At 47.0% G+C, this 11,772-nt stretch overlaps 1 protein-coding gene across 1 annotated transcript in view; it reads right to left on the minus strand.

Moving 5' to 3' along the window:
- LOC8036855 (nose resistant to fluoxetine protein 6) overlaps positions 1-3,828 on the minus strand; it is an 84,446-nt gene extending 80,618 nt beyond the window's left edge. The window contains 2 exon segments of the mRNA XM_042292955.1: positions 3,546-3,637; positions 3,812-3,828. Coding sequence (XP_042148889.1) covers positions 3,546-3,637; positions 3,812-3,828 — 109 coding nt within the window.
- Positions 3,829-11,772: the final 7,944 nt, after the last annotated feature.

Genomic DNA, 11,772 nt, shown 5'->3' on the forward strand with positions numbered 1-11,772 from the left:
TGCGGGGTCCACATGACGGCGATTTATATGTGGTTCTACAAAGTGCTTGTGTATTCGATGGTGCGAGGATTACAACGAACGGGTTGACTTTCGTTCGTGACCTAACACGAAAAGTCGGCGTGTGAAGTATTCCCTGTGCTTTCAGGAGATCGTTCATCTCACGGCAGTGAATCTGGTAAGCCTAACCGAGGAAGAAGCAGTCGCAGAGCTCGCCGCTATTTTAGCGGGTTTTGTGGTCCCTTGAAGAAGTTTTCAGGTTTGGTAAAACTGCGTTCATAGGCTTGTCTTGTAAAATAAAGGGAGGGCCGAATATAAGGCACCGTGATTTGTGTCACATGAATATATGCGCTAGATCCTGTTTGCATGATATTTCGCCGTGAGAAAGATGCGGTTTATTAACCATTTTTTATTTGCCTGCTCTGCTGTACGTATAACCGCTATCGCAGCGCGTTCACTGTCAAAAACGCAATGAGTTGACAACTCTTTCCAAGCATTGGCCTTCGTTCCGTTCGGTAAAAATCTGTTTGCATACTGTTTACTTCTTTTTTTTCTCACATGTCAATGCATAAAACAATTTAAGTCAAAACTAGGGATGTCGCGAACCACCCCAAGTTCGATTTCGAAAGGTTTCGATATTTGCGAAGCGAACTGAGGTTCGATTTCGAAAAATTTCGATATTTTCGTACCGACCGAGGTTCGAATTCGAAAAATTCGCAACTTTCGATCACAGTGGAGTTTCGAATTCGAAAAGTTCGAAGCTTTCACGGTTTCTAAAATTTCGGATTCGAATATTTCGAATATTTTTTTACTTCAGGTTCGATAAATTCGAAGATTTCGAAATTCTTTGGAAACAAAATTCGACAACTTCGAACGCTTCGAATTTTTATAGACATGAAGTTCGAACAAATCGAAGATTTCGAATTTCTTTCTGCACAAAGTTCGAAAAGTTCGAAGGTTTCGATTCTCTTTTAACGCTAAATTCAAAAAAAAAAAAAAAAATTCGAAGATTTTGAATTTTTTTCTAGTCCAAGTTTTCAAAGTTCGAAGTCCGGTTTTCAAGTTCCTCCACAGTTTGTTTCAAAACACGTTTTCACGACTCACTGGTTTTCACAAAATCAAGTTTAGAAAAGTTAGGGTGTGATATCTAGATTCTGCGAAGTTGTTCAGGCAATTAAATGAGACGAAGAGTGTCCCGGATGTGCTGGAATATTTGCCAGTGCAGAGTGACGTGTGACCATGGATCAGTAATTGTGACCGCCAGCTCGGGGGCGGGGGGGGGGGGGGGGGGGGGTCTTTAACCTGTCTCACGCAGTAGTGATCACACGAACACACTGTTTTACGAGACTCATCCAGTTCGAAACGGCCAGGGACGAGCAGGAGGTTGAGGCTCAGAAAAACCTTGAAGCGACCTGGCAAACTACCTCGCCACCCCTTCCCTTGCACGCTGGTAGTAATCCGATCGAACGCCGCCACAGTGACGCTGGCATATAGTAAGTTAAGTTTGTAATTGTCCTGGAGGTTTATTTTCTGGGACGGAGGAATCGCCTCGCAAAAAGCCGACACAACTCTAGGTCGAGGAGCGTTCTACCATACAAGTGGCGTCGGAAGAGGAAAAACGGGGGGTAAGAGGGTAGGGGGGGGGGGGGGGGGCTTCAGTTCTCTTCCCCCCTTCCAGATATTTCGGACTGTTAAAGAAAACAATACGGGGAAAGAGGGCGTGGTCGAGCTTATTTTAATCTGAAATTATTTATGCATATGTATAGCCACTGTCGCTCTTCACTGCATAAAAGATCGCGTAGATGGTCATTGTTAGAAACTCGTTGTCAGAAGGCACTACTCGTCACATGCTTAGTGGTTCGTAAGTTCAAAGTTACGTTTTTTTCGACCTAAATACCTGTGCCAATAGTAAAAAAAAAAAAAAAGAAAAGAAAAGGAGAATAAATGCGGGGATAAAAAGCTGGAGAAAAAAAAACTATAAAGAATTCGCCGGAAGTGTTGTATTCTTGCGCATTCAGAGGTTCAGAACTTCGAAACAAGTTTATTTTACCAAAATGTGTACAGGCCCACACGTCCCAGGATCGTGAAGCGAAAAAAAAAAAGTTTTCTTTTAATGACGTGCTGAACTTGAACACTATTAGAAATCTTCTCCCATGAGTTAATTTATTCCTTAACGTGAAAAAACAATAAATACATTATTTTGTATTCTGCAGATGGCAATGATACGCACTGTCTGTGATGTTAATTTAAATGCGATACCTCAAACAACTTAGATGAAAATAAATATCAAGTTTAGGGCATAATTGCATGTAGATACATGTTTGGACGTTTCTTCGAAACTCACGTTGAATAACAATAATCACATCTTAAGACGGCACTTACCTAGGCTATACATAGATCATCTTTAAAAAAGTATAACATCTCTACCACAAATAGCTTCGGCTACAGCGCGCTTCAAATCTGGCACAAACGATAATCATCAAAAACCCGTCGTCCTTCCTCGCCCCTTCAGAAATTTATTTCTTTAAAACTAAGCATGCCAGAACATTGAAACAAACGCCATTGTCTTTCGTAAGGAACGCAGCACCGCGTGTAAAAGTTCAAGAAAAAAAAACTACGAATGTATTTCACTACTTGAATTCAAATGAAACCGTCGGCTGGTCTTTCGAAGTTCGACGAGCATCGAACTTTTACCCTCAAAGTTCGCAGTTCGTCGAAATTCTGACTTTTCAGGATTCGAAAGCTCGAAACTTTTCGAATTTTCTTGATAAATAAGTTCGAAAGTTCGAAATTCATCGAATTTTTTGGTCACTCAAGTTCGGAAGTTCGACAAGCATCGAACTTTGCAGCGCAATAAGTTCGAAAGTTCGAAAAAGATCGAATATCTTAGCATAATAAGTTCGACGGTTCGAAACGCGTCGAACCTCTTAGCTCGACAAGTTCGAAAATTCGACTTCCGTCGAATTTTACAATGTAGAAAATTCGAAAAATCGAAATCTTTCGAACCTTTCGAACCGCTTGATTCGATCATCGAAACTTCGATTCGAAAAAAGTTCGCGGCATCCCTAGTCAAAACGAATATTTCATTACTTTGCTAGCGTAAATTTTGCTCAATCGTCCACCGTACGCTGCAAAATCTTTTTTTTTTTTAATCGCATTACCAATGCCATGCCGTCCTACTTCCGTCACTGGTCTGAGAATGTCAGAGCGCTCTAAACCCAGCAGTTGTGATCGGCTGAAGAGGATCCCGAGTAGCTCTGGCAGCGAGGAGGGGGCTTTCTGCTGAATCAAGGTTAGAGGAGAGACGCGATTGCCCGAATTCAGCATATCTTCCTTATTCGTCCCCAGTCCAATTTCGGTTTCGGTTTCGAGCATTGTCGACTTTTCACTCTATTAAAAATATATCTGACGCTGTAGCGAAATATTGATTGGGTAGTCGTCTGACACCGTAATGACTCGTATGGCAAAAAAAAAAAAAAGAAACATTTTGGGGGTGGTAGTATTTTTTTAGTATTTTCTCCTCTGTCAATCGCCGACATTTCACTTACCTCTATTCGAATTCTCAGTTCCTTGTCTCAATAGCCAAAACTCCGCAAGTGTGCTTAAGGCCATAATTAGCGCCAAGGAGCCAAGGAAGATGCTGGAACAAAAGATACAAATAGGTTAACACGACAGCAACGTAAGTATAATAACAAAAACATCTGGCAAATAAGTTTTTTGGTTGTTTTTAAGGTAAGAATTAAGAGTTTGAATACTAAAAAGTTTTCCCTTGAACCACTCAATAGCTTTTGCTCCGTAATAAAATTAAACAAACCATTTGATCGTGCTCATCACGTGATCGGATTTCGGGGAGTAGAGGCATGGCGGCACGACGAAAACAGACGCTCAACTCTGGCTCCCATAGAAACTCTGGGTGGGGCTAGAGTTCCTGTCTAGGCTCCCTACGGGAGCCAGAGTTGCGCGCCTGTTTTCCACGTGCCGCCGCGCCTCTACTCCCCGAGATCCGATCACGTGAGGAGCCGGATCAATTGGCGTGCAGGAAAGTAAACGCTTCACGGCGCCCCGGCGTACGTTCCCCTGCTTTGGAGCGCGCCACATGCCTCGAATGCGCGGCGCCGCTATTCGCCGAATTCAGTCACGTGAGGAGCTGGATCAACATGCCGTGCAGGAAAGACTGCGCTACGGGGACGAACACGCAACTCTGCCTCCCGTAGGGAGCCTGTACAGGAACTCTAGGTGGGGCCATCCAGCCGCGGCGTCTCGCAGTAGATATGTGAAGCAAATTACATGTTTTTACTCGCCGCTAAAGGGCGGCGCGGTAATCGTATTGTGGGTTCTTATGAAACCGAGGAGTCGCGAACGCCACAATATATATTATATTTACATATTTACAAAAAAATAATAATAAAATAGACGTGAAGGTTGTTCCTTGGTACGTATTAGTGGCGAGATGTTTTGGTGGCGCCCTCGTATGGTTACCTCTCGTGACGTCATTACCTTGCGAACAACAAGTACGATGGCGGTTGTAATGAGCATGGTGGAAGCTCGAAATCATAGCGCTCTGAAACCAACACTGCCAACACAGACAAAATTGAAGTTCTTACATTCCTCTTAATTCTGTCGATGAGAAATCCTTTGCCGACGTCATAGTCAACATTCGCCCAATCGTGGAAGGCCGATCACAGCGACGCTTTCGATCGCGCACGTCGCCAATGGCCGAAAACTGACTCACTCTCGTGCTCTCTTCGCGCGCCTCTCGCTCATCCCCGAGTCCTTCTCTTCTTCCTTGTGGCTGTAGTTCCTACAGGTACTTCCTCCCTAGAGAGGTAGCCGGTTGACGAGCGTTGAGCTTTACGCTGTTTCTTGAAAACGAGCTTTCTTTGGAACTCTGCTACTTCTTGGGGGCGCGTTAGGAGATCCACGGATGAGGAAGGTTGCGGACGTTCCTGAAATGCAGGCTTGAGCCGGTCGATAGACACTGTGTCTGTGCGACCACTGATAAGCAGAGTCATGTGCTTGGCGTCCCTGCGTAGAACTTCGTATGGTCCATTGTATGGAGGTTGAAGTGATCGCCTTACTGCATCTTTCCGAATGAAGACGAGGGAAGACTTTGATAATGCTGGACTCATGAATAGTGAAGATGGTTGTGTGGCCCTTGCGGGGCACAGTTGTGCCATGTGCTCTCGTAGGCGGTTTGCAAAATCCTGTATGTCAGGGATTGCAGGCTCTGCTGGAGGTGGAATTAATTCACCAGGCAGGCGCAAGGTCGTGCCATAAGCGAGCTCAGCAGTAGTGCAGTTCAGATTATGTTTGAATTCAGAGCGAATGCCGAGGAGTACTAATGGCAAAACTTCAGTCCAGCATGATGAATGCGTGGCTTGTGCCATGAGGACTGCTTTAAGTTGGCGGTGTAGCCTTTCAACCATACCGTTGGCTTGCGGATGGACAGCCGTGGTGTGAATTTGGTTGACCCCCAAAGACTGTGAAAGATGGCGGAAAGGAGATGATTCGATTGCCGGCCACGGTCAGTTCTGATGGCAGATGGCATACCGAAATAACCAACCCGTGTGGTAATGAATGCGTGGGCGACATTTTCAGCTGTTATGCGTATGATGGGAATTGCTTCGACCATCTTATAAAACGGTCTCCGCATGTAAGCATATATCGAAAGCCTTGCGATGTTGGTAAAGGTCCCACAATGTCCAGATGAACATGGCTGAAGCGAGTGTCAGGTTGGGGCAAAGCATCGTGAGTCAAGATGGTGTGTCGATGAACTCTTACCTTTTGACACTGAAGGCAGGATTGTGACCACCGCCCCACTTCCGCGTTGATTCGTGGCCACGCAAAGCGTGCTGTGAACAAACGCTGGGTATCACGTATGCCAGGGTGGGATGGTGTGTGCAGTGCATCAAACACTGTGCGCCAGAAATGAGGCGAAATATACGGTCGAGGCGTGCCTGTAGATATGTCGCAAACTATCGTTGTAGTGCTGCCGGGAACGTTGCTGTCTTGTAGTATAAAAGACGTTCGTGTTGAGTGGAGCTCAAGTGACTTCTTTTCTGTTTATTGAGCTTGAGCGATAATCGCGAAATCGATTACTGGTTGGGTTGAAGTGATCTCAATTATTTTTAATCGTGATAATGCATCGGCGACGAGGTGTTCCTTTCCTGAAATGAACCTTGTGACGGTAGTATATTCGGAAACGGAGGGCATATGACGGATCTCCCGTGGCGTATGGTTAGAGTTGTTGAATTGAAATGCGTATGTAAGAGGCTTGTGATCGGTCCATATACAAAACTGTCTACCTTCTCAAAAATGGTGGAAGTATTTCACGGCAAGGGTACACCCCAAGCAGTTCTCTTGTTTTGGCTGGTGAAAACCGTCTTGAGAAGAATGACACTGGATGCCACTGACCGTCTTTGAACTGTTGTAGAACTGCGCCTGCTGCGGTGTTGGTTGCGTCAACCATGATGGAAGTGTGGGCGTTGCGTCGGAGGTGAGTCAAAAGGGTTGCTTTAGAAAGAGCCTGTTTGATGGTGGTAAATGCCTCAGTAGCTGATTATGTCCACGTAAGTTGCTCTTTCTTGCGCTTTGCACCTGCAAGAAGCTGGTTGATCGGCTGGAGTATGGTTCCACAACGAAGAATAAAGCGACGATCGAAATTCACAAGCCCCAGGAATTCTCTGAGCTTAGTAGTAGTGGGAGGCTGCGAAAATGTCTTGATCGCTTCGATCCGTTGCGGCAATGGGACCAAGGTGATTGACCTGGTGACCCAGTGCCCAGAAACGAGAGTTCTGAGACGCCAAACTCGCATTTCGCCGGGTTTATGACAAGTCCGTACTCGCTGAGGCGAGCCAAGAGTTTTTGGGGATGACGAAAATGTTGTTTACAGTCCGTGCTGAAAACGAGGATATTGTCTAAATACGCAAAGCAAAAGGGTAGTCCGCGTAGTATTTGGTCCATGAACTTTTGAAACGTTTGCGCTCGTTTCTTAGGCCGAAAGGCATTCCGGTGTATTCATAAATGCCGAAAGGTGTTACAATTTTTGCTTTTGGTATGTCGCCAGGTTCAACCTGGTACGCTTTTACGAGATCAATTTTCTTGAAAATTTTAGATCCGTGCAACGCACCGCCGAAATCTTGAAGATGTGGAATGGGATACCGGTCTGGGGACTGTCACATTGTTGAGAGCACCGTAATCCCCGCAGGGTCACTAATCTCCACATTTGTTTGGCATGATATGTAGTGCCGATGAACAAGCACTTGTTGAGGGACCTACAATGTCTAGTTCGATCATGTGTTCAAACTCCTGTCGGGCGATCTTGAGGCGATCAGGAGCGAGGCGTCGAGGTCTTGCAAAAACTGGGGGACCAGCTGTTTCTATATGGTGCGTGACGTTGTGTTTAGCTGGCTCTGTCGAGTTCGATGACTGCAGCAGCTGAGGAAATTTGTCTAGAAGGGACTTCCACGGAGCCTGAAGTACGGGTGTTGATACGGTGAGGTTGAGGGACTCGGTCTCGCCGGGATTCCGTGAACGTACATATGCGTTCCCGCATCCAGGAGTACGTTCCTCCTCAGATTGACAAGGAGGCCGAAATTGCGTAAAAAAATTGCACCTAGGATGAATTGCTGTACATCAGCCACATAAAACACCCAACGAAACGTCCTCCTCAGACCTAGGTTGAGAGTGAGCGACGGTCGTTGTTGATAGGTCTTGATGGTGGAGCCGTTGACAGCTCGCAAGGGGAGTGTTTCTGCAGGGCACCGTCGGTCCTCTTTTGTTGGTGGAATGAGGCTATTTCCGCGCCACTATCATCGAGGTACTGATGCTTTGTGGTGCGGTCAGTCACGAAGAATAGACGGCTTGCTCTGTGGCCCGCAACGCCGGCCGCCGTCAGCGCGGGGCCTGCCTGTTTTCCTGGAACGGGTGACTCACATCTCCTAGCACGGCTGTCAAAGGTGCGGCGGTACCAGCATGTACCGCTGCTGTTTGCAGACCTAGATCGACGACGTCGTGGTGGGCTGTCTGAGAGTTGACGCGTTGTCAGACGGCGAGTGTCCAGCCGCAGCTGCTTGAGCTCTTCTGAGAGGTGTGCGACAGTGGATTGTTGACTCCAGCAGCTGGAAAAGAGTTTCATCTAACAGAGATGTTCGGTGTGAGGGGTTTGGAAGAGAGTTAGGTGGCAAACTTTGACCGTGTTAACGTCCATGATTTGGTCCGCCATTCGAGCTAGCGTTTCGACGGAGTCTGTTGCTGAGGTGGAGAGAATCCTGCGGACTTGAGTGGGCAGTCTCTGGAGAAATAATTCTCGGAGTATGGTTGCGCCCTTGTCACCCAGAAGTTTCTCCGTACGACGAGGTAGCTCCGATGGTTTCCTGTTTTCAAGTTCCTCTGATGTCAGAAGCTGTTGAAGCCGCCGCTGTTCGTACTTCGTCGTACGCCTGATAAGCTCGGCCTTGAGCAAGTCGTACGGCATATCTTGAGGAGGTGCACGCAGGATACCCCGGACAACCGCCGCCTCTGTTTGGGGTAGTGACGAGACGACGTGGTCATATTTGGACTGTTGGGAAGTTATCTTATTCTTCTGAAACAAAGACTCGATAGTCAAGAACCAAAGTTCCGAGTCCGACGACCAGAATTGTGGCAGTTTCAAATTTATTGAAGCAGCTGCGGCAGCTGCTGATCTGTCTTCTGAGTGATTCATGATTGACTGAGTGAATGTAGAGCACTGCACGGGCCGGAATTTCTAGGCCCGGCCCGACCCGGCCCGGTAGAGACATGGCCCGGGCCCGGCCCGAGCCCGACAGAATTTTTAATTTCTAGGCCCGGCCCGACCCGGCCCGGAAGAGACACGGCCCGGGCCCGGCCCGAGCCCGACAGAATTGTTAATTTCTAGGCCCCACCCGACCCGGCCCGATGGCTGTAGCCCGAAACAACCCATTCCCGTTTGAACCCGTCCCGTTTCGACCCGTTCCCGAAACGAGCTCCCCATTTGAACCCGTCCTGTTTCGACCCATTCTTTAAACGCCCTTCCCATATGAACCCGTCCCGTTTTGACCAGTTCCCTAAACGCCCTTCTTATCTGAACAAGTTTCCGAAACACCCTTTGCGTTTCAACGCGTCCCGTTTCAACCTACTTTTATAAGGCCCTGCACATCGCAACCTCTTCGCAAAAAGTCTCCATCGTTCTAAGCCTGGTCTGCGCACCTTTTCTGTTCAAGAATATGTTCTGAAGTAGCTTTACATGTCAACGCGTTCTTAAAATAAACAACCCTTTCAGGCAAGCTTAACTTTAATATATTCATATTTAATCTTTTAAAACTTTTTTTTTTTTTTAGGGTGGTTTTTAAAACGTGCAAGCGCGGAACGGACTATGTACACTGCGCGACACTGATACCGCGAACAAGACGTTGGCTCTTTTTTCGAATTTTACTTCGAAATGGTGTTAGTAGGCACCAAAATATACACCAACTCAACTCTCCTACGTCGCGCCGCGGTGGTGGCGCGTCGGACGCACTTCCGGTCTGGGGCGGTGGGCAGAAGTCGCCGTGCGAGACATGCATTCTGGTGTTCTTTTCGGAGAAACCAGACAAAAAACCTGCGTTCTCGTCAAAATACTGCGACGGGGGCTGTGCCAAAAGAGTCTGGAAAGGTTAATTCGAGATCAGTTTTACTGTGTTCCTGCCCGCTCCGTTCGTCCGAGTACGTAGATAGTAGCCGTGAAAAGGGTAAACCAGACGCTGTCGAACTACGATTGCTTGTGCGGGCAACACTTTGTGGTCGCCAGATGTATTTGTTTTGTTCCAACATGAACGAGAGAAAACCGCCAAGTTGTCGGGGCCCCCCGCGGGTTCAGTGCGTCTTCAAATTCACACGGCCGCCTGATCGTTCGAACTTTCGTCTGCTCTTTCGAACTTGTCTGCTTTTTGTCGTCTGCTCGTTCAAACAAAAGCGGTCCGTAGACCAAACTTTGACCCGGTGATTGCAATAAGAAATAATTGCAGACCTCAAACGACTTTAGTAGGCTCGGTGTAAACATTACATACAAGATGTTGATCATTGGTACCAGTGGCCAGCACCGACCTGTAACGCTTGGTCTGTTTCCGCTTCCGAATTTCAGTATCGACGTCGATCATCGCCGCTACCTTCTACACTTTTGCAGCACGAGCGACGTCGCGACCGAAAATATCTAGAAGATTGTCATCGTGGTTTTGGCGTCCCTTCTGTGGCATTCACGCCAATGAATCGCCACACGTCAAATTATTTACGCAAAGTTTAGCGGTGTAACGAGCCTTGATAGTTTCGCTCAGGCGATTAAAGTGGTAAGACATTGCTATGGGGACGTAGATTCGACAAATCCAACGCGAAAAAGAGTATGCAGACTCACACAGACGCCGACAACGTGACATTCCAAAGTTTTGTGGACGCGGAACGCGGTGCTTCTTGCCGGCACTCCATTTCGCATGCGTTCGAACTGTCGTCTGCTCTTTCAAACTTGTCTGCTTTTTGTCGTGAGCGCGTTTAAACAACAGCGGCCCGCAAACTAAACGTTGACCCGGTAATTGCGATAAGAACTAAGTGCAGGCCTCAAAACACTTTTGAAGGTTGGTTGGTGTAAGTAGGCTAAGTGTAAACAGTAGATACAAGATGTTGATCATTATTACCAGTGGTGGCCATCACCGAAATGTAATGCCCCATTCCACTTGCGGTTTTCAGTATCGACGTCCACCATCTCAGCTAGAATCGACGCATTTGCAGTTCGAGCGACGTCGCGACTGAAAATAGCGAGCAGAATCTCATCGTGGGAGCCAGGTTTTAGCGCCCATTCTGCGGCGTCTACGTGAAATGAATCGCCGCAAGTCATATTATTCACGCAAAGTTTTGCCTCGTTAATTTTGCTGAAGCCGCTCAAGTAGTCAGACATTGTTAGGAGGACGTAAAATCAACAATTCCAACGCGAAAAAGAGCACGGGGACTCCCACCGAGGCCGAAAACAACGCAATGCCATGGTTTGTTTATGGGCGACAGCGGGCTTCTTGCCCACCGTCCACCGCGCATGCGCGGCGCCGGTGGCGTCCGCTAGGGGCGCTCCGGTTTGTTTGTAAACATGAGTTGGTGTATACCGCTTAGGTCTGGCCCAGATGAGCACTTCTAAATACACTAATAGATTTGAAAACAGCGTTTTGATTCTATGAGATAAACATAAAAACACGACGATCGCTTGTTCGCGCTAATATAGTGTCGCGCTCTGTGCAATAAGGGAGTCTTAGAATAATGTACTGAAGCACTTTGGGCAAGCTAAAATTAGCATCGCCATAGGTTTTACATCGCAACGCTATTTTTAGGGTACCCAAAGCGCTTGCGTACGTTTTTCTAAATCTTCCTAATAGTGAACTAGATATTTTTGAGAACGATGAACCAGACAGTTTGACAAGCATATGACTGGGACTTTATTTTGTTTACAATTTATAACACTGAACCCTCGCTCACGCGGAAAAAGCTTGAAGGCTTTCTAGATTCAAGACGTATTTTAGTTATTATTTTTAACGACGCTGTAGTGAATTCGCACTTCGATTTTTTTTTGTATTCAATGAACCTAAAAGATTAATGAGCAAAGTTCTTGCTATCAACAACAATTTATGATTTACGGCACAAGATTGCCCAGGCACGGCCCGGGCCGGCCTGGGCAATCTTGGCCTGGGCCAAGATTGCCCAGCCTGGGCAATCTGTTGCCCAGGCTGGCAACCAATTGCCCAGGCAGCCTGGGCAATCGGT

Source organism: Ixodes scapularis, unplaced genomic scaffold, assembly GCF_016920785.2.
Source record: "Ixodes scapularis isolate PalLabHiFi unplaced genomic scaffold, ASM1692078v2 PGA_scaffold3__209_contigs__length_174095766, whole genome shotgun sequence".
NCBI lineage: Eukaryota > Metazoa > Arthropoda > Arachnida > Ixodida > Ixodidae > Ixodes > Ixodes scapularis.